The 23,679-nt window shown below is 40.2% G+C and overlaps 1 protein-coding gene across 2 annotated transcripts; it reads left to right on the top strand.

Moving 5' to 3' along the window:
- The first annotated feature begins 208 nt into the window (after window positions 1–208).
- Window positions 209–13,455, top strand: tdrd3 (tudor domain containing 3). Of its 2 annotated transcripts, none has more exons than XM_061067990.1 (14): window positions 209–381; window positions 1,298–1,382; window positions 2,768–2,833; window positions 3,508–3,668; window positions 5,242–5,383; window positions 5,556–5,627; window positions 7,994–8,143; window positions 8,584–8,736; window positions 9,435–9,612; window positions 10,267–10,398; window positions 10,853–11,796; window positions 12,300–12,425; window positions 12,545–12,684; window positions 13,137–13,455. In XM_061067990.1, the coding sequence occupies exons 1-13, from the start codon at window positions 344–346 to the stop codon at window positions 12,659–12,661; spliced, it is 2,364 nt and encodes a 787-aa protein (XP_060923973.1). In that variant the 5' UTR covers window positions 209–343; the 3' UTR covers window positions 12,662–12,684; window positions 13,137–13,455. The 2 variants fall into 2 exon arrangements, with proteins under 2 accessions (XP_060923973.1, XP_060923972.1); XM_061067989.1 differs by having other exon boundaries at window positions 10,261–10,398.
- Window positions 13,456–23,679: the final 10,224 nt, after the last annotated feature.

The raw sequence follows: 23,679 nt of genomic DNA, 5'->3' as shown, positions 1-23,679 counted from the left end.
TATAGTAATATATTACATTTTTTTTTCCTATTTTCATATATTTTTACATTTATACTTGCACGAATACAGAAAAACAAATTCCTTGTTTGTTTAAACCTGCTGCTAGGCAATAAAAAACCCGATTCTGTTATTTGTGTTTTGTCCCTCTCGGCACGCCGTACTTACGTTTCTTGGTTCAGTGACGCATGTGACGTCGGGTCGCGTTCGGGTATCACCTTAGCACTCGTCGGTTGTCAGGACAGAGTAATGTCTCTCTCAGCCACAGACAGATAGTCGTGGTGCACATGAGCTCGTTGTAAAAAAACTCCCGGTGTCGCTTTGCTTCACACGTTCCACACGGAAAATGACCGAGTTGACAGATTCCCTGACGAGAGAGGGCTGGTAGGTAGCATGGGTATATGAGCTAACGTCAGCTAGCTAGCTAACCCACTGTGCAGCCAGATTGCTGTTTGGATAGTAAATTGGAATTATTGTGTCTTTGCGTTATAGTTTTACAAAGCACAATTTAAAAAGTTGTGTGTATCGTGGCACAGTCGTTAGTTTCCCCCCTGGAGTGAATGAGCGGCGTGCTAACTAAGTAGCTAGCGAGATAAACAACATTAGCTAGCTCACTTAGCATGCTTGTACCTTCTGTAAACCACTGGCGATACAGTTAATGTTAAATAATGACGGGAAACATAACATTTAAATATTCATCAATTATATAAGTTGAGGGACTGGTTTGAATTGTGCCCGAAGTGAAATGCATGCTGGGAATTTTTTGGAAGTCCAAGCTTGTCGTCAGCACGTTTAACGACATAACATCTTTATCAGAAAGCTGATTGTGGGCCAACTTAGTCTAGAAAACTTCAACTTAAACACGTGTGTAGTCCCAGTTGTGAACACTTGTTAATATCAGTCATACAATTTAAGAAAAATTTGCATTATCTAGTATTAGAAAGGGCCTAAATTCATAGACAATTAGAGTTACTTCTGAATTTCACCTGTCAGTGGCTACAAGCACATACACAGATGCTGAGGGCTTAACTCTGCATCACTTCCTGCCTCTCCATAAAGTCTTGGTTATACTTCATAACGTTGCATCACGTGGAGGAATAACTTATTTTATATTCTCGCGCTCCAACATTGTAGTTAAGCCTCATTTTGGGGGTTAACGAAAATGTGAGAAGTGTTGAATTCACTGTCTCATCAATATTTCTTGTGATGAAACTGCGCTGGTCAGGTACATACTCTGTTGAATCTTTTAAAACCTACTACAGCGCTTGAAACTCTCTCTCCCCTGTGTGTCATCTTTCAGGTACCTCAGTGATGAAGGCCTAGCAGTGCTGAAAGGATCTGCTGAGAAAGCATCACACAGCGACATCATTCGCATTGCACTTGATGTAAGTTTGAGTCCAGATTTAAAATTGTACATATATATTAATAGAGTATGGTCAGACAACATTCAGCTATGGGTTGTAAGCTGTTCGGGGAGATGGTTATGAAATTTAAGGTATTTTATTAAATATTCATTGCTTTTTAGATGTACAGGAAACTGATGTATCCAGACATAATTGCCCTCGATATATCTTACTGTACTCAATTTTAAACTGGCTGTGAAATCCTCTGTGAAAGTTAAGTATGTTTGATATATTTAGTATTTTATAAATGGAATGGTTTAGTGCTACCTAATATCAAACAGTCATCTAGCTATATCCAGTCCATTACCAACCTACCTATACATTTTCATGACAGCGTATGATGTAATCATTGTGATGAGTTAAAATATTATTTCGTTGGAATTAGCATAATTTTATTGGCTACCCATGATGTTGAGGATAGATTTGAAAACTTTTACTCATTCTCAAAGCAAAAAAACGGTCTAGGTCTCTTATATCTTTCGAACTGGATTTGGTTCCAAACAGTTTGTTAGCTTAGTCTGCTTAAAGGTTTTGTGGACTCAAATACTAAACCCACCCCTCCATCGGAATAGTGGTGAGTAGATAATGAGTGGATTTTCATTTTTGAATGAACTATCCCTTTAATGCTGGCTTGCTAAATGTGCCACATACGAAAGTTATGAACCAAAGATGTGGAACATAATCTCACAACATATTAGACAAGCACCCTCGGTGGATATTTTCAAGAAGATGCTCAAAACTTGTGCCTTGTCGAACATTTAATTATATCATCAGTTTTTTAATGATTTCATGTTGTTCAACTTTTCAAGATGGTAATGTTGTATTGTCTTATTGCTTTATGGTTTATTGTTTTAAATGATCTGTTCTTTAAATTACCCTTTTTGTCATGTATTGTGAGCTGCATTTAATGCAATAAAAGTTGTGATAAAAAGTTTTTAATGAATATAACTATTATTATACACAAAAGAGTTATATAGACAGACGAATGACAAAAACACATTAAATTAAGCAAAGAAGAGCCACATACAGTCATAGAACCAGCAATGTCTTTTATTAAGTGCGTGTGTAAAAATAACTAAAATAAGACTATAATTCTGCCTAATGAACCCTGTAGTACCTGACAAGTGCAGAACATACAGTGCATTTACTGTTAGAGCCTTGACCTTTAAGTTTTCGCTTCCAAAAGATCTTCGACTGCACTTGGATCTATTACTGGTTGAGCCAACATGTAATAAATTAGGACTCTAGCTTGCAGTCTCTTAAAATCAGTAAAGTTACAGTGTGCCTTTTTCTTAACTTAAACTGTTTTCATTTCATTACACCTGTCACATGATTTATTATTAAACTAAGCACTCTCTCCTTTGCAGAATGATCTTAGGTCTACTGGAAGGAAATTTCTACCATCTGATATCAACAGTGGAAGAACTGAGAAGGTGAGGGGTACAGAACATGTTATGTGGCCAATGTGTGATTGGGGTGATGCCTTTTGGTCAATATGTTTTTCACAGCTGTAAGTCGGTACAGACCTGACATGTGAAATGCAGTTCCCACTAGTTCCACTAGATGGCTCTAACACACTAACAAACAAGGATCAACAAACTGCTTTACACCTGTGAAACTGAAGAGAATTAAATATTCCAAATATTGTCACAGGATTAAAACATCTAATTAAAACGTGTCATTTTTTTTGAGCTTATCCCAGCCTCCCCCAGGCTTAGAATAAGATGGTCACCCTGGTCATACACTGACACTCCGCACTGTGCTTTGTACAATATTCAATATGTGTAAAACAGTGAATGTCATTTGAGCTTCTTAAACTAGATTACATATAGATTTAAGTATTTTATAGACACTTTAGTGTCAAGACCCAGCAGTGGCTTTTAAAGATCATGGTCATTGTGACATTGAAGAAAAGCCACGAAGGAGCTCAGAGGAATAAATACACCCGGGCTGACACAGGTACACTTAATGATTAGAGTTGTTTTAATTGTGCCTTAGTTTATGCTCGTATTTTTCTTTAGCAATCCTCCCCCACATGATTTAGATTTGCCTCCGAAGCCATTATTCATCTGCTGTCTCTCTCTTGCTGTCTCCTGCACATGGCCAGTTGGATGGTCCATGTGTTCTCCAGGTGCAGAAGGTGAGGAACATCTCGGCTCCTAAAGACCATGAGGAGTCCCAGGGCGCACCGCGAATGCTGCGCCTCCAAATGACAGATGGGCACACCACCTGTGTTGGACTGGAGTATAAACACCTGTCTAAGATCAGGTACCAACACAACACTTTGGTGGCATTTAGGAATAATTAGTTTAAGTGCAAATAGCAGGATGTTGTGGTTGTTTGGGAAGTTAATATCACTGTTTAATAATGGTTAAAAATCACATTAGTTAGCAAAAACATTTAAAAGGAAGATGGAGTCCTGACCCTAATACGTAAAGCTCCAAATCTGTATTTCAATCATGCTTTTTTTTTTCTTTTCTTTTTTAATGCAATAGCTTGTTAAATATGAAATGGCAAAAACAGTAAATAGTAAGTTAATGTTGTGCATCACTCAGCTGCAGTTATCAGCACCATTACTTGGACATGCAGCACTTGACAGCCTTACAAGTTTCAACAACATGCCATGATTTCAAAAAAGTCAAGCATCTGGAATAACTTCCAGATTTGTGAAGATAACCCCTAAAAGGTCAAATGCCATAAAAACTAACAAAAAAGGGAATGTTGTAAATCTACAGCGACTTTGGGAAATCCATCACAGTTTAACTTTTTCTCTGGTTATTGTCATGAAGCTTTGAAACCTCATAAATCTTAAACAGCACTAAAAACGTCCATCCAGTAGCTACACAAATGCAGAGCAGGTTATATTACGTCAGGATCTGGTATATTCATACCCAATGTGTGATATTCTGCACATATCCTTTTCCTTCACCTCCTTGTCAACACTCTCACCCCACCACATGCCTCAATTTTCCCTTTATCTGCAATTTACACGTGGTGGCAGCTGATCTAACAATTCCAAGCCTTAATTACATCTCCATCCCAGCAACGGTGGCCTTGGCGACTGCTGCCATGGTGACTAGCCAGTCTGTACAGGTGGAGTGGCCAGAATGTGGGCCTTGACTTCCTGATGGGAAGAGAGGACAGAACAGAACAAATCCCCTCTTTATGAACGTCTCACACACACTGGCTACCAACAGTGGTGGTTAGTGTCCGCTTTAGTGTGCCAGAGGCCATAAGTGAGTGGCAAAGGATGGGATGGATTACAGGAACTGTTCAGTGTGCGAGACTGGTACAGAGGGATGACAATTAAGAATTAAGCACAAACATTGATCAGAGTTGGGTGAATAGTGCGTTTGTAGAACTTGATGCATGCGTTTGTGCGTGATTGAATCAAGGATCAAGAACGACTCATTTCTGTATTTGCCACTGTCATGAGGCTGTAAGCATCTATTCCAGAGGTTTGGAGTGAAATCCCTAATTGTTGCTTTGGCATCCGGCATCAGTAGCTGGAAATCCCTCTAAGTCCCTGTGCTTTCCTAATGAGAGAGGCAGAGGCCTTATCAGGCCTCATGAGATAGAGGGGCTTTTAATTTATCATGAGGATGGGTGAGCAGCTGGGATTATTAATAGGCTCTCGTAGCCTGGCCACCCATCCCCTGGAACTGAGCCATGTCATTTATAAAGTGGTATGGGAAAGGCAAAAGGATGTGGGGCTGTATATGCAGTTATAATGTCTGGTGCCCTTGAATGCGTTGAAAATTTAAGTGTTGTTAAACATTTGAACCTTCCTTTCATAAATAACTTTTTATTGGATTTTTTATTTTTTGTTTCTGCTTTTCAGTCTTAACACCCCTCCTGGAACAAAGGTGAAGCTCCTCGGAACTGTCGAAGTTAAAAATGGTCTTTTGATGCTCGATGACTCAAAAATCTCCGTCCTTGGAGGAGAGGTTTATCACATGGTGGAGAAATGGGAACTGCAAAGGGTGAGGGTCGTCGTCTTATGATGCGTCAACTACTTACAAAAAATGGAATTCATATATTGGTGATCATTTCACATCTGCATTAAAGGCCACTAGCAGTCTGCCATCATTTTTAGGGCTTTAATAATTTTCCTGGTTTTTAATATTGATGTCCCTTTTATCTTTCATCCTGCAGAGTCTGGCCAAACACAGCAGGTATCACATCGGAGCAGAAGGAGGACCTCCTCCCTTTGTGCAATTTGGTCAGGTGAGAACATATCAAATTTTACAGTACATTTTAAAACATCATTACAAAGAGCTTCTCTTATATGAACGCAAGAAGAAGACAACAAACAAGACACACAGCTGTAAAATACAATAACGGAAGTAAGGTGATCAGGGTGATGCATATTTAAGGAGGAGGTTTCATTTGGGATTTAATGGAAGTCGGAGGCGACTGATGAATAACGATAACCGCTCAGAAATGCATGTGGCCGAACCCAGGCTTGGCTCGAGGAGTGGGCCTTGATGTTCCTGTTCTTGGCAACGATCTCTCTGATCTTCCTGAGGTAATTGTTAGTCATCATGAATCATTAAAATGCATGACTGCATTTTAATTTCTGCTTTGTTGTCCAACCACACATGTTACAAGCAGTTCAATGTCAGCTGTTTTTCTTCCCGAACATAATGTTGTTAATGGGTTGCATTTGTATTAAAATAAAGGTCTTTTGTAATTTGTATAAATGGAGAGATAAGATTAAACTTGTCAAAGATGATAATCAGGCCTCCAAAGCACAATCACAAATAAATGATATGCTCCAAATATCTTCTTCATCCATAACATCATCATAGTGTCTTACAATAAGTATCTATAGCCACTATTTGTTTTGAAAAGAATAACTAAGTGCAAACAGAGAGAATTAAACCACCTTTAATCTCAAATGGTTTGCACATCAGCACGATCTACAAAAAAGTAAATATAGTAATTTCTCAATCGCAAACTACTCAGCCTGAGTCAATTCTCCCTTGGCAAGTTTCAGAGTGGGAATCATCCGGATCAGCTTGCCACTTGTATTTGGGGATTTTCAGTCACTCTTCATTCCACATTTGCTCAAGCTTTCTAAAGTTAGAATAGTTGTTTTTCAATATTCTCTAGATTTTCAGCTTTACAACATTTGTAATGCCCGGTCACTCCTCTTACTGTTAATTTGATGACTGCGTTGCATTGTTATATATAATATCGGCACTCTGAATCGGATTATCTTAGTCTGTGCCTGCATTTTACTTGGTTATACAGTTATCAGTTCAATGTCTCCCAGTTCCTGCTACTTAGAAGCATTCTCACAGCATTAAGCTCCAACTTCTAAACTTCAAAGCAGGAATTTTTTAAAGTTAGATGAGTTGGTGGCTTTTCACCGGGGATTTTGTTTTCCCTGATCAGTTTAATTTAGTGTATATTTCAGCAGAAAGTAAAATGATTGGCCTCATGACTCCATAATATGTTCACCAATGAAGTGTTAGGTTCTCTGAAACCACATTTAAATTCACTAGGTCAGGATTTGATTTGGATCTGCACCAAATTGAACACTCATAAATAGCAGTCTCCTAAACATGACTGAATTGTTATTCAACATCTCTAAATTATTCTGAGAAATCTTAGAAAATGCTGAGAAACACACTCTCACCATGTTAAGGAAAGGGGGGGGGGCAATCCTGGATCCGACCCCTGATCTGGATCCCTGCCCAAATTAGATTTTTATGTGTTCTCCCCTCACCCATACTGCTTCCTTCCACCAAGTTTCATGCTAATCCATCCAGTAGTGGTTTGTTTAACCCTGCTAAAAGACAGACAAACAAATGCAGATGAAAATGTAACCTCCTTGCCACAGGTAGTCATCACTTTCAGAATAAGTGTGTGCCAGTGCCTTGGTCTAATCTACAGAGCTCATGGACCTTAATCTTTGGCCACTGTTTTATCTAGAATATAAGAAATAGTCAACGTCTACAGCCATGTTTGTGAATTGGCAGCAGGAATCTCAGTGTCTGTGATCTCAAAACCTGAGCAAATAAAATCCAAAGAATCTGTTGTTGAGGCACCACCAGGTACCGAGTAACTGTGATAACGTTCTTTTTGTTTTAATTGGGGTGAACCATCCTCTTAACACCTGATACATTTGGCCTCTTTTTTTTTATCAGCTGTCCACATTCCTGCTCTTCAGATAAGTCCCCTCTGGCTTGTTAATCTCGCCGCCCTCACTTTACCTTGCTGGGATTGCCAACACAACAAAAAGATGGCGAACCTGCTCTTGACCAAAGGTCATTGCTCCATTCATTTGCCGACTTCTCGTATTGAATCATCCTCCTCTGGTGCAGTCACAAAGCGTTGAGTGTCCATTTCATTCCTTCAAAGTCAATGCTTCTGAAACTCGGTTCAAAGTTAAGTTCGTAAACATGAAATGGGAGCTAGAAGGCAGCTTTGGGTTTTTGTATGCTACAAAAATTAAATGTTGCCGTATATTTTAATCACTGGAGGAGCTCATGTCATTTTGCAAAAAAGTGAATATTGTCAATTGAATTGAATATTTTCTTAAGGGGCAACACATGAATGAGTTGGACTTTGTTTGCTCCCTTTAGAAATGTGCAAGGCAGGATGAAGTGGACAGCAGAGACCTCGACCAGAGGAAAACCCTGCAGAGTCTCAATGTGTTCAAAACCGCTGAGGAGAACGCTGAGTTTGAAAAGCAGCGGACAGCAGCAATCGCTGAGGTGGCCAAGACCAAAGAGGTAAAAGCATTTATTCAATCAATTTTAACATTTTGTAATTGTTTGCTTTATCTTGCAATAGTGTGACTCAATTTAATTTACTTTCATACTGATATGTAATAGACTCGTGTAACAAATTGTAATATTTTTAGTTTGTCTTTAATTTCCCTCCATAAACATTGTACATTTGGTTTCCAGGACCTCTCTTGTTGCCTTGTTAACAGATTTTGCTGTTTCTTATACCAATTGCAATTGTTGTACAAACAATTTGTCCTCAATTTCAAAAGAGATGTTTCTTATTGGCATTCCCCTTAACCTTGTTTGCCTTTGACATTCAAGCAACTGTTCAAATTAAAAATCATAATTGCATAGTCAGCGACAAAGTTCTGCTTCTTGTGCCTGCTTTCTTTTTACATCCAAGCCTGCAGCTCTATTGATCCTAATGTTCTTTCCCTTGTTAGGGTCCCCGCACATTTGGAGGTGGAGGAAATGCAGGCAGTAATTTATCCACCGCTGCTTCCTTCTCCCGGGGCAGAGACTCGTACCAACAGAGGAGACGAGACGACAGGGTTGAAAGACCCGAAAGCAGACCGGATGAAAATTACAGAGAGCTGGTGAGAAGACAAACTTTGTCCAAACCTGTAAAACAATTTGAGCCTGTGTGTTAAAAGTGAAGGTTTTACCTCAGCTTATTAAAGACTCCATTCACTGTCTCAAAGCAATTAAAACTTTGGAGCCTCCTCTGAATTCATTTTTGGTTACGGTATTGTTGAAATCCAAAAAACAAGTGGAGGTCTGGACATGTTTTCCAACCTATTGGTTGTAGCTTTGTGTTGTGACCTGCCAGTTTGTGGGATGAACACAGCTTATAGCTAAATACAAACAGTGAATAGGATGGAACAGGGTATTGTAGTTTTTGGCTTTGGAATTGAACTTGAATGATAATGCAACCGTTATAGGGAGCTAGGAGAGAGCATGCCCCTGCCAGGGCTAATGCTCGATCTCACCATGTCAAAGAAAGTTAAAAAAAATCTTGATCTACTTCCTAGTCAGGGCCAAAATTTAACGTGCTCCTCATTGGCTCATACCTGACCCCTCCACTAAATTTCATGAAAACTAGTTCCGCAGTTATTGAGTAATGCTAATGTTATTACGAGCTGAAATTGATACAGTGCACTTGTATGACCCTTTTAAAAGAGTACGTTCTTTGTGAATCAATTTATGTTTCCTCCTCAGTTCATTCAGCCGTCCCTCTCTCTTCCACTCTGACTCTTACTTCTGTGTCTAATATTACATAATGTTGTGTGTGTAGGTGGATGAATATGCGCTGAGAGACATCATTGAGATGGGCTTTAACAGGGAGGCTGCTCGACTGGCCCTATTGGATAGTAACAACAATATAGAAGTGGCACTAAACTGCCTACTGACTGGATCTACTGGAAGCAGACCAGACCCTGTGGTAGCTGAGCCTATCAAGCCCCAACCCAGAGGTACTTACATACGCACACACGCATGTCCACTGTGATGTAAAGGTCCTTTTAATGCAGGAAAAAAATCACCTACAGGCTAATTAAAGGTGCACAGTGGCTGTTTTGCTTGTTTTAGTCCATTTACCACAAATTGCATACATACTTTCCCGCCAACTGTTTTCCCAGCACACAGCAAGGTTTCAGATGGATATTCTACATTACCTGCAGTCATTGTGTTGTATTAGTTTCAATATTGATAGTGAACCTGAAGCAGCTTGAACTTCCATCCCGCTGAACTACCGAACAACTGACTGATTTTAATCATTTGGTTTTTCAAGTGTGAACAGGGGCTGTTTTTAAAGCTTTTATTGTCGCTGCAGACCTGGATCCTCAGAGCCGGAATATAAATCTTTTCAAATTCATGTAGTCTTGTAAGATTACATGTTTACAACACAAGTCTATATTACTGTTTGCAGTCAGCATAATTATGAATTTACACACACACACCCAAACACACTTTCACACACACACACACACACACACACACACAGCGTTTTCACATATTCTTTGGCTGCAGATGGGAGGGGGTGTACACATTCAAACATCCCGTGTCATTGATCAAACTCTTCTAATTGGGTCAATATGACTTTATTTTGGGGTTCTTCTCAGGCAGAGGAAGAGGAAGAGGAAGAGGAAGAGGCCGGTCCAGAAATGAAGATGAGGAGGAGGGAGAAGGGGGAAGGCCATCTGGTCCGAGCACACTGTTTGACTTCCTGGAATCTAAGATGGGAGTTTTCTCCATCGATGGTGAGTGAACCAGTTCAGGTTTCCTTCTTCACTAACTCAGTATTCCATGATTTTGAAAATATGGTTGATGTTGTTCATTTTTACAGACCAGTTGTTAACAGTCCATTAACATAAAGAATCATGATTGGTTTCAGACAGATGGTTATCTGGCTATCTTGTGCTGAGGGGAATTAAGCCGTGATCTGTAAATGTCTCAAATTGGGGCTAGCAGCACCAATGCTGCTTTATATTTCAATATTTTACTCTGTTTGACTGAATATTTTATGATGATATTCTGATGTTTTATTTATTTGTGTTCCATTCATGCTTTTGTTTTGTCTTTTAACAACCCTTTATCTTCATTAAATAACAATGGTGGAAGGGAATGTGATCTTCTCAACATTGTTTTTGTTATTTATGCCAATATTGTTTTGCCATATATTTCACACTGCCCTTCTTTGGCATGTTTCCTCAGAGCCAAAGAACCAGGCACCTCAGAGACATCACGAGAGTAAACCAAATTTCTCCAACACGGACTATTACTCTAAGGACTCATCTCAACCCAAGTTCTCCTCACATTATGACCAAAGGCCACAAAGGAATGACAGACCACCTCGCTTCCACAGGGACACTGATTTTCCTAAACCAGGCCAGGAGCCTCTCTCTAACTCTACCACCTCCCAAACATCAGCTCAGCCTCAGCATTGGAAGAGCCAGGAGAGATGGACACGAGGGACGTCAGACAGAGCGCAGTTTGAGAGGAGGGAGATGCGAGATGAGCAGATTTTTCCTCCTCCTCTTGCGACGACTTGCACTCGTTCAAAAGAACCTCAACAGCAGATTGAGTTCAGTGGCTCTTACAACCAGAGACCCAGAAATGGAGATGGTGGGAACATGGCTGGACCATCTCACAGGAGAGGGTTTAAAGACAATATGTCCTCGCCTAAAGAGAATGATCCTGCAGACATTGAGGTGGATGGACAAGTAGGTAATAAGCGTACAGACAGAATTGAGGAACCCAACAACAGCAGGAGGAAGGGGAAGACTGACCGGCCGAACTCAGAATACTACGATCGACCAAGGGCAGTTGGACCACTCAACTTCAAGGGAGGAAGCTCAGGGGTGACCCAAGAAGTGGAGAAACCACAAGATATCCGGTTCATAACAGTGGATCCTAATAATTTCCAAAATGGAGATATGGAGCACAAAAGAACTGGGCCAATCAAGCCAACAAACGCATCGTGTCCCCCCAACAGGGAGCCTACCTCCAGGAAGACCCCTTCTAACAACTTCGGACCTAAAAGAAGGTCAGGACAAGGCCGAGGTCAAGGTGCCAGAGGACCAGAGAAAGGTTATATTGTGGAACAGGCTTTGAAACCTGGAGACCGGTGTCTGGCTCTCTACTGGGAAGACGGCAAGGTATGTCATTGCTGGATTGGGCTGATAAATAACCCAACAACAATAATGTGACATTTATCAAGATAATTTACAATATAGGCTGTCATGACTTGATATTGTTTTTATTCATATTTTCCAGGCCTATTATTTTGCTTTCAACATACTTTTAACAAAGCTAAAAAAAGTCGACAATTAAAAGCTGCTTCCATATGTGAATCCACAGAAACTACTGCAGAATGACCCACATTTGTGTCAACATTATAATTAACAACAAAATCAGTTAAAGAATTAGTTCACTGAGACTGACACTGTGGAGAATGTCAAATGTGTTTTTTTCTTTGCCTGATGCTTGTTTGACAGTTTCTCTCAGTCAGTGTTGACGGCATTTTTTATTTGTTTGTCAAGTTATAATAACTGACATAGATTTGTCTTGTCCGCACACACTTGGGAATGTTTGTATTGAAATAATTGATGATAATGATTTCTGTTTGTTTCTGTCTCTGGTTGCATGTGTGCCTGTGAAGTTCTACCACGCCAGAATAGATGCTGTGCATCCATCGGGCTCCACGGCCGTGGTCGTGTTTAGCGAGTACGGAAACTGTGAAGAGGTTCTGCTGTATAACATTAAACCTATTGCTCCTGATTCATTGGTAAGACGAAAGAAAATATTAACAATAGCTTTTTATCATTCATCATTCAAAATCACAACGTGTATGGAAAACTGAGGAACTATGAATGACGTGAGAACATATTGAATGTACAATTGCAGGAGGAAGATGATGGCTACTATGACAGTTCACTGGAGTTTCGCCGTGGGGGAGATGGACAGCCGAGACGAACGAGACCCACGCAGCATTTTTACCAACCACCCAGGGCACGAGATTGATGTGTCTGTGTTTGCACTGGCAGGTAAATAAATATTGAACTGTGTCCATTAATAATGACATATGCAACGTCAGTGTGTGTACACAGTGTGAACACCACCTCTATATTTTATATGGAACATTTCTATTTTTATTGTGGTAAGTGTAGAAAGACAGACAACATACCAGATCCCCGAAAGTGAAGCCAAGCCCTTGATCGTCCCCTTGTGGCTCCCTGCAGTGTAGGTCATAAACTCTTATCTCTCCATGTTAGTGGATGGGACATGGACTGAACTGAAAGGCACATTTTTTAAAAGACTGTTTCTGGCATTTTAGGTCGTTGAATTGTTTATTTTCAGCTAATTTGGGTTTTCATTAGTTATTTGATTATATACAAATGGGCGGGGCATCAAGCTATTTCACACGGTCTGCAGCATTTCACTGAGATGGCCTCAAAATTCAAAAATTATTAATTCTTTCTTTCCCTCTATCCATTAGTGTGCTTGTCCCACTTCCTTCCACGACGGAGATCGTGTCACTTTCTGCAACAATCCTGAGTGCTTCCTGAATTTTTAAGTGTTCACACTGTCAGGACATGAAGAACTCTTCTAAGGGCTTGGACCTCAAGAAAGAAAAAAAAAACTGACATGAGCACTTGTTGTTTTTTGTTGAAGACATATCTACTGTATATGTTGTGAAGGTTTGTTAAATGGATACATTCAAATGAACTGTTATTATGGTATGTAGCTACTTTATTTTAATGTCTTATTTTCTAATTATGAATAAACTAATGCGGTGCAGAAAAAGCCACCTCTCACGATTTTGTTTTTATTTTCATGATGGTACTTATGTCATAACTTGGAAATGTTTTAAAATCTGCTTCCAAATTATGTCTCACTTTTGTTATGTCTCCTCTGGTGGACAGACGTAGTGTGAGTCGACAGAAAGCGGCTCGAGCTGGTCTGTTGTGCTCTCTGAAGCAAATCCAGAGGGTAAGACAATCTCTTCCCCCTGTAATAGAGATGGTTACACTGCAGAGATATCATTTTGCACATTACAAAAGGGACTGTACCTGGCTCTTCAAGCTCTGCACACGCACCAGTGTGCGGGCTGTTTGCGGACCTGAGCCGGGCGAGAGACAAGTTTTACACATCAAGAAATAATCTCCTCCTCAGTTCCAGTTTCACTGTTACCAACAGCAGGAGACGAAGGGACAATGCTCCGGGGTTCAGCGCAGAGGTCACCGTGCTATTCTGTACCACTGGGCCAGAGGATTTGCTTTATTTTCCAACCGAGACGCCAGCTGAGCACAGATGAATAATTAACGGCGGGTAATATGGAAACCTATCCGTTAGGAAGGAACTGAAAGTGAAGCTGTTGAAAGCGCTCTCGGGGACTGGCTGTGACACTGGCCAGATCATCAGAAAAGGATTGATTTTCAATCAGATGAACGGTGATATTTCAGTCCTAGGAATTAAGCCCATTTCATATTGAATATATTTCTCTGTGAAATGTCAGACACGACAAACATGCGACAGAAGCTCTGAGGTCCCAGAGTCATTAGACTCAAACACAACATTATAAGGGGTTCCAATCCTGAGGCCCTGGGTTGAAGTATGGAAACCGATTTTTAACAAATAGAAAATGTTCATAGCTGTTTGCAGGAGATAAATGAGTGAAACATGGTCGACAACACAAAAACTAAGACAAAAATGTTACTTCATGAATAAGTAATTATAATTTATTGTTTGTTCAAATGCTAGTTCAGGAGACTTTAAGAAAACCTGTCTGTAACTGTTGTCAGTGTGAGCTGATACTCACTGTTCCGTCTGTGATACTCGTGAAGCCACAGTTAACAGTGAGGGGGGGGGGGGGGGTGATCCAGTGGATCAGTGTTGGGATAACATGATATTTTGCTCCTTATAAAGGAAACATTAGACCAAAGAAAGCGAAAGGCCAGGGAAGCTAGCAGGAGGGATTAGATTGCGTCTTGTTTTTTCGTGTTTATGTAACTGCGCAGTTGATACAATCTTGTTAGCGCTGTGATCACAGTAAATCTAAAGCTTCAAGTGCTGTGCCTGTTTCCCTGTGACACGTCGACCCTCTGTGGTTAGATATGCTCCAAGTGATCCAGTGTTTCACAAACAATCTTGTGACTGGATTCGACATGACAGGATTTAGTGTGGGAGTACTGGGGCAGCAAGTCACTCTTCAATGTTGTAGGCTTGATGGGTTTTAGTACAGTCAGCTTCAGTTTGATTGTATCTCTATTCATATTGGATTATGGGATGGAGGCACGATTGCTCAGTGGCTTTGCTGCCTCCTCTCAGCGGAGAAGGGTCACGGGTTCAAAATTGAACAAACATGCTCTTCCTGCAGTCCAGAGGGAACTGGTGACTCTGAAATTGCCTTTAGGTGTGACTGTGTGTCTCGCATTATATGTTCCACCCCTGTGATGGACATGGAGACCTTTAACACTAAAGGGATCAGCCACACAAACAACTTTCACCCCAACACATGGTTTTAATGAAGAAAAGGGCAGTTGGAAAGTGGACACCTCATGCCAAGGCTGATTCGCCTCTTCATCACCATATTGCAAATACACAGTAGAAATACTTTGTTACTGTGCTATATATAAAAAAATATATATACTATAAACTTAAATTTTGCGACTTCGAGCAAAACCTTTCCAAAATCAAGACAGATTTCAACCAGGATGGACTGGACACAAAAACACAGAAAAGACGATTCCTTGTTGTATATCTATCAGTGCATATCCCACACAATGTATAATGGGCGTAAAACGTGTAACAACACAAAACAGACAAGACAAGGAGACTCAACTGCGGAGGACAGGATCACATGTCCGTGAGAAAGGGAGGAATCGATGGCGATGATGAAGCAGAGCAGCAAAACTTTCCCGGACTATGTTTCAAGCTCAAAATGTTTTTTTTCTTTTGTTCCCTCCTGTTTTATTTTATTTTATTTGAAGTAAGAGTGGTTTCAGTTAAATAGTCTTTGAACTATATTAATGTAATATGAGTCCCAGATGAAAGGGCCTTCAGAGGACAGTTTTTCACTTTGAGTCATTGAGTACGTTCCAAAGCCTGTACTTTTATACTTTGCTTATATACAACACTTAGTAAGTATCTGTACTTCTACTTAAGTTAAAAATAACTGTGTTCTTACCTCTGCAGATAAATGCATTGGGATCAGATACCAATTAAAACAGATTTTCTGCAAACTACTACTGTTCATAGATATGAGCACTCTACATATGATTTTGTTCTACATGCCAGATTATTTTCCTGTAAAGATCTTTCCAATACTTACAAATTCCCCCCAAATATTGATAACTTCCCTTTTGAAGAAGGTAGGGGGACAAATCTTAGATCCCTTAGTTGGTTCTTTGTTGTCCGTAGCCCACCTATGCAGCAAGTTTCATGAGAATAGACTCTGTAGTTCTTGCGTAATGTAACTGACAAATGGCAATGAAAACCTCTTTGGCGGAGGTCATTAAGTAGATTTATTTTTTTGATTTACACTAATTTGAACTCAGATCAACTGGATATCAAAAGAAGAGATATCCAAGGTTACTGGTTCAGTTGCTGCTCTTTTGTGCTGTGAGGTTGAATCAGGAGGTTCGAGTTCTGCGATGGTGATCAACATTTCCATGCGTCTCCTTTTCTGCTTCATTCCCTTCTTTGCTACGACAAACAGGGCAACATATACAGACCTGTTTGTTAGAATGCATCAGTTAATGTATTGTTAATAATGTAATTTGACGATTTTCTCATGCCAATGTTAAGTGGATAATTTGTACCCCCTGTTTGTTATATTATTATATTATAGCAGGATTTAGTAAATGTTGGTACTAGAGCTGTCAAACAATTAAAATATTTAATCGCGATTAATCGCGATTAATCGCAAATTTGTATCCTAAATGTTCCTTCATTTATTTTTTTTCCATAATTTTTTTTCGTTTTAATGCTCTTATCAACATGGAAAAGTGGATTGGCTTGCTTTATGCAAATGTTTTATTTTATTGAAAAACAACATTGCCAAACAGGGCGGTACAAAATAAAATTATAAAGTGCACATTTCAGGTAAACAAGGACTCAGCCTATAGTGCAGTTAAACCATGGCTTAATATTTTCTTTTTTTCAAGTTTGCTGTGAACATAGCAGTCAGGCGTCTTATTTCAGAAACAATGAACCGTAACAGTTAGGTTACCAATAAAAGGTAAGCCTACTACTTCTTTGCTTTCAGCCAGCTACTCAAACAGACAAGCAACAAATAACAAACAAACAAAATACACAGGCAAGTGTCGGCCTACTTTGAAATAAATGAAACGCAGAACTTTGTAGGGCTATTTGAGTCCTCCCCTTATTTGTGGAAAATTTACGAAATAAGAAGTACCCTATTTTGAAATAAATAAAAACATATAGCTGCAGCCTAATAGTGTAACGGACTGGGTTTATGTTTATGTTTGGTTTTGATGTATGTTCAGTAAAACACTGTGTTGAAGGAGCCTTCTGATGTCTGAGGGTCAGTGAAGGGGTCTGGGTGGGACATGTGACTGTTTGGACCAATAGGATGGGGGGATCGGGGATCAATGAGGAAGTGAAGTGTTGTTGATGTGTGCGAGTGACGGAGTAAGAGAGAGAAGTGCACATGTTCGTGTAGAGGAAAATACAAGTTACTAAACCACGAAGAAGTTCCGTGTCCTGTGGAAGCGGGACGCTACAATAGCTTTAAAATATATATTTTAGTTGGCGAAATATTAAAACAAAAAGCGAGAGCAGGTCAGACTGGAGGCGAACACAGATACAGCTGCAGCTCTGCGTTAATCTCTCGTTAAAAAAATTGACGGCGTTAAAATGAGTTTGCGTTAACGCTGTTAATAACGCGTTAAACTGACAGATCCAGTTTAGTGTTTCAGCATGCTTACACTAACGAATTAGCACCAACATACAAAGTACAACTCAAATTAGCAGGTATGTAGTTATAATTGCTTGTATAAAGTTAATTTCATACTTTCATTGAAATCCATCAATAATTGTTGAAGTTTTGGAGTCAGCAACACAAATGTGAACTATATTTTGGTGCAACAGGAAAAGTCCAACCATCACAGAGGTCAATAGGATTTATGGGGTCTACGACAGTCTGTACAAAACGTAACAGCAATCTGTGAAGTCGGTGTTGAGATATCGAGCCTGGACCCACGCGGTGAACCAAACCAACTGAGTTAAAAAGTTCTGTCACTGAAACACTGAAAGCTGGCTTCCTTGTTTCTGCCTTACCTTTCCCAGGCCTCTCTCAACCTGCAACCTGATAACCTTCAGCAGCAGGAGGAATGCTTTTCTCTCCTCCAGTTGGGGGAACCACCTTCTTTCCCACATTAACATCCTCTTTGCTCTGCGCTTTCGTTTCCCACCTGCCCGCCTGCCCGCCCGCCTGCCGCTGCTCGTATCCCCATTCAAAGCTGTCGGCCATTGTCTTTCTGCTTACCTGACCCCTCGCCCTCCTTCTCCCCACCATGGTACCTTTGTGGGCAGTGACATCTGAACCCTGGGATCCTGCTCAATACGTCCTTTCTAACATTATTTCAACATCGGCCTCAACAGCCCTCAACTTTCTCTCCTTCTCGTGGATGAGAAAAGAGAACTCAGGAGGGAGCTTGTATATAAAATGGCATAAAGGCATATTGCTATAACAAAGAGTTGTGTGTTTCCACGTACAACAACGGAACTGGAGAATGTAACTACTCTAAATAATTCTCCAGAATGGACTGGTAATGATCTATTCTCTTTTTAGTCCCGCGAGCCTCAGATTTCATATTTGCATGTGAGCCAAAGAAAACAAAGTCAACCGTCGTCGGGTCGACGCTTCACCACTAACATGCAAAACAAGTTTCCTCCATGTGTACGCTTCACTGGGATCTCTAGATAAATGCAATTTGTTTTGCAAAGTCTTGCACTTACTTGCATGGGTGGAATTATAACAGCCACAGTGTCGGAGTAGACACGTCCAACTTTTGCATAAAACCATTTACCCCCCCGATCCTGTACAGAGACAAAAACATGGATTTACATTTTCCAACTCTGTGATTTATAGGTGATGGAAAAATATGATTTTAGTTTAACTTACCAGGGATGTAGGTGATAGTAATGGGACATAACTATCGTTCTCTTCAGCACCCGTCATCTGCATTTTTAAGTGCTCTTTAAAACTGCATGAACTGTACATGCTCAGCCTCTCTTACTGTAATAAGCACCACAACTCGTGACCCAGTATTTAGATAATGGTTTAAATATGCACATGTTCTACTTTTGATTGTAGAACTTGTGTTTGAATATGTAACGATCCTTCATTTACATGTCGTTACACGAGCCCCCATCATCTCTTTCTGCCTGCGACACCAGTAACACAAGGTGGGGAGAGGAGAGAGAGTTGTTGTCTTCCACCAAAGCTCCTTCTACCAGTTCTGTGATCTGGAGTCGAGCCAAAATGGCTGTTCACTGGGGAAGCCCAATGAAATCACTGCTGTGGGTGACAGATAAACAAATAGCTACAATTCAATGAGCTAAAAACACTCTGATGGTATTGAAGGGCCCATTTTTGCAACCACACGAGATTAATCCAGGTAACTGATTTTCCCTCAGAGTCTATTTTTTCATTTTGTTCATACAGCTTTACAACACTCGCTAAAATATGTAGAACTCACATTGAGGTTGATGCTTAATTATCACGTTTGTTATCACACTTCTTTTTTTCCTCCATTTCTGCTCTGTCCTCATGTGACTTACTCGAAGCAGAACAGGAAGTCTGAACTCATAACAAGGTATTAAAGGAGGCCTGGGCTGTGCTGACAGTTCATTAAAAACACTGCAGGAAACTGCAAGATTTTAAGTTAGTTAATATAATTGTATTATGTTTTAGTCGTTTATTATCCTATAAATATTGTGTGTACGCACAAATTAACCTGCAAGAGACAATATAACTAAACGATGCTCATTTGATCAAAATAACTCACCTTCATGAAACAACGCTCACTGAAAGGGAAAGTCTGGGCAAACCTCATGCTTCTGTTATTGCCTGAACTGCAGTTGAGAGACTCAACACTTAATGAGCCCGATAGGTGCTGCTTGTCAGTGGTAATGGCTGTTTTCAGTGTGCAGCAGACCATGGCCTACATGGGTCATTCCTCAAACATCCTGCCAACAGTGGTTGCCAAGCAGCCCTTGTGCTACTCATAACACATCACAGTATAATGGTCAAAGGGGGCCAGTTAGTTTGACCAGAGACAGTATGGACTCAGGGTGAATGATGAGTCAGCAGCCGGGTATTGATCTTTACCATTAACACATATGGGTCTGTGCTGCAAAGCAAACATGGAGTTAAGCACCTCTCAGTCACTGTTATGGAGCCTGTCCCGCTGCACCTAATGGCTGCACCTGAGGAGGAAGAACCATTGAGTCCAAACTGTCCAGCTGCCTTTGTTTTTGTGGTTTTTTCGATTGCCACTTACAAACAATGACCTGTGAGATTTTCCTTATGTCATCGGTGTGTCGCCGAGCCCACAAGAGCTGCCTAAACAAAACAAGTCACACCGCATTTAAGGTATTGCTGCCGTTTTTCTCTTTTGTTACTCTCTGTTGTCGCCGGTCTGTTTGTTCGTTTATTTCTCAGAAGGATAATGCAAAAAAACGACAAAACCGATTTCCATCAAATTCTGACCTGGGAAGAAGCATGGAATGAATATAAATATGGACGACATGTCTTCTCCAGTAAAGTGAATCCAGAGCATCTCGATCGTCACCTTGTGTTCCGGTTGCAGTAAAGATCATGAACGCTGCCTTCCCCATGTTAGTGGATGGGACATGAACCAAGCTAAATATTCAAAGAAAACCTCTAATACATTTACTCAAAGGTGGTTTCTGTCATTTGAGGAAGCTCTTATCACACTGATGTTTGTCCATCTTTTGTCTTATACGTTTGGTTGTAATTAGTATAGAATTGAAGTGGAATGTCGTGGTTGACAGCTGAGATTGTCCCAGGATTGGTCGTGCGTGTGTGATTGGTGGGACTTTGCTTCTGTGGCTCCATCCCCCGATCACTACCGTAGACACCCTGGCTCCAAATGCACAAGATGGTAACCAGACATTTTGGCTCGAGTCCTGGATTGAGGGAGGAAGTGAAAAGGCATCATCCGTTTTCTTATTCACTCTACTGAAAGAGCCCTTTACATCTTGGTGCGGATGTGGACTAAGGGGAGGATCCAGGAAATGTATTTATCTTTCTTTAACTATATTTGATGACAGATGAAGAGCGTGGGCACAGTTAGAATCCCTCTGCACAGCCACACTGCTCAGTCAGGGTCAGGCTGCACTGCTAAAGAACATAAATACAATATATAATATTAGTGCATACTGAATATATATTTACATATTGTAGCAATTGAAAAGTTACACAGTTTAAACCTAAAGACCAATTTGATAGACCTTGTCTTTGATTCTGCATCACAAACTATTGGGACAATTGTTGCAGATATTGATTTGTGAAAAATAAATCTTCTTTTTCTATTATTTCATAATCCTCTTATCAGAACTAAACAATCATGTGCAGGACCGTTCGACCTTGGCGGAGGTCTGGGCTCCACAGAGTGCTCGTCTGTTTTTGCTTTGAAACTAGTTGGAAGTGAATAAACAACCTCAAACAACCGGTGCTACCTGTGTACAACCATCTCAAACATGTGCTCCTTCAGCGCGCCTTGGGGTCACTCTTTGATCCGGTTGCTGCACACATCATCTGTGTCTAATACAGTTTGTTCTGCTGTCCATTGTCCTGGGTCCAGTTCCCCACGTTAGAAAACCGCTTTAAAGAGCAAAGCTGCTGGTATGAGCATCTGGTTGCTCCTGGCAGAGACAGTGGTAACATCAGACAAACACAACTGACCGGTCGCCGACTGAATTAGCCGATCAAAGGCATCGAAACATCTGGCTCAACATTCTTTCTGAGCAGAGAGACATGTTTTTCTGTTTAGTGTCAGACCTTGAGGGAGAGTGTTTTCGGTGCATCACAGAAAAGTGTTGGCAGCAATTCGTCACCCAGACGTTCTGAGGTGTTATGGTTTGTTGCATTTAGAAATGCTGGAGGTATAAAGCAAGATTTAAATCCTCTATTTTTTTCCCCCTTCTTTGCTGGAACATTGTTAAATCAAAATGACATAATATAACCAAACTCTATTTGACTACGCTACAAATCCAAACAGCTGAGCTAAATGGCTTCATTTCTCTTGCTAATAGTATAGTTAGTAAACCAAACAAGATTACATTTTTCAAATTAGACCCCCCCCCCCTTCATCTGCTCTTAGTGGCTTTACTTTTTAAATCTCTGTCCAGATGAGCTGTTTGCTACACAAGTATGAGGAAATATTCCCATTAATCCACAAACACCAGATTAATCATGAAGAGTTGGGAAGATTTATGAGCCTGTAACTTTTACTTCATTAAAAAGAACGAAGATGAAGAGCCCTCTCTATACAGCCGCACTGCTCAGTCAGGGTCAGGCTGCATTGCTAAAGAATATAAATACAATACATAATATTAATACATACTTAATATACATTTACATATTCTAGCATTTGAATAGTTTCACAGTTTAAACCTACAGACCAATTTGATAGACCTTGTCTTTGATTCTGCATCACAAACTATGGGGAGAATTGTTGCAGATATTGATTTGCATTTTCAGGAGCCAATAGCGATGCACGTCAGCTACTTCCCCTCGGGCGAGTTGACAGTAACAGCAGCTCAACATGGAAACTTTTCACAACCACCTTCGCCTGCTCCGGCAAATTTAACAGATTATAGAGAATTTATAGAAGAGTTGTGGGAAAAGAAGTTCAACATTTTCTCGAAAGCTTTTTCATTGCAGGGAAAATTATTAAAAGCCTCCTAGTGCAGGGTGAGTCATCGTACTGTTGACACTGTGTTAGAGGGAGAGAAAAAGGTGGATTATATGTGATATGGACTTTTTCTTTTATAAACACTGTATGTAGCAAATAAAAACGGATAAATGAACAAATACCACAAGGACACAATTAAAACCGTAAAAGGGTTCTGTTAATTTCATGGAGCTTTTAATGTCATTATGGATTAATCTGATGTGATGTTCATCCGCTGCCTCAATAAGAACAGATATGAAAAAGGTTTTCTGCAAAACAGAGAAAGAGTGAAAGACCACCCGGTTACTCAGCTTTGCTAGATGACAAAACAGTAACTTGGGCTCGTGTTATGTCTTCAGTCTCTGGTCCCATGATTTTCCTAATGAGGCCCCCACTGTACTGTATGTTGTGGACATAGTGAACTGTGATGCACGGATCTCCTTTTTACCCAGAAGGCAAGAGGTCTGTTTGGCTTTGTGGCTCCTTTTCTAAGAAATAGTTATTTTCTTTATGGGGACTTGAACTCACTGGTTTTAACAATAGAAAATTATGCTTCACTTCATCTGTGATATTATTTCCTGAATTTTTCTTTTGATTCTATTTCAAGAGAGAGTTTACAGAATCAAACCAAATATATTTTTATTCATATATCCAATAGGTTGCAACAGTGACTTATGATTTCTTAATTTTTCAATTTGTAAAATCTGCCAGTATTATGATACCATGCCCTTTTCTATTTAAATTACAACGTGTTTTGGCATAAAAATCCTTCAATCAATCAAAAGACTGACCGATTATCAACTGACCAAGATATATATACATACACACACACACACACACACACACACACACACACACACACACACACAAGCTCAACACGACAAATTAGGGTCAGATGTGTTATGTCTGCTCATCACAAATAAATTTGATGAAGTATCGAAAATCCCATAAATCCTGAGATTAACCTGTGGACAGAGATTTGAATTCCGGCTACAAACTCATGATCAACAGAGATGATGAGCGCCATAAGGCTTTTCCTCCCCTAAGAGGCTTACATATCATGGAGAGTTATTCAATTCTTCCTGTGTGTGG

This window comes from Limanda limanda, chromosome 3 (genome assembly GCF_963576545.1).
Source record: "Limanda limanda chromosome 3, fLimLim1.1, whole genome shotgun sequence".
NCBI lineage: Eukaryota > Metazoa > Chordata > Actinopteri > Pleuronectiformes > Pleuronectidae > Limanda > Limanda limanda.
The sequence above is the reverse complement of the archived record's forward strand: the minus strand, read 5'-3'. Positions and strand labels throughout refer to the sequence as shown.

What these genes read in the sequence shown, in the direction of transcription:
- tdrd3 (XM_061067989.1), top strand. Translation starts at nt 344, where the DNA reads ATGACCGAGTTGACAGATTCCCTGACGAGAGAGGGCTG. An exon ending in ACAGTGGAAGAACTGAGAAG is followed by an intron (nt 2,834 to 3,507) that starts GTGAGGGGTACA and finishes GCACATGGCCAG; the next exon opens with TTGGATGGTCCATGTGTTCT. An exon ending in CCTTTGTGCAATTTGGTCAG is followed by an intron (nt 5,628 to 7,993) that starts GTGAGAACATAT and finishes TGCTCCCTTTAG; the next exon opens with AAATGTGCAAGGCAGGATGA.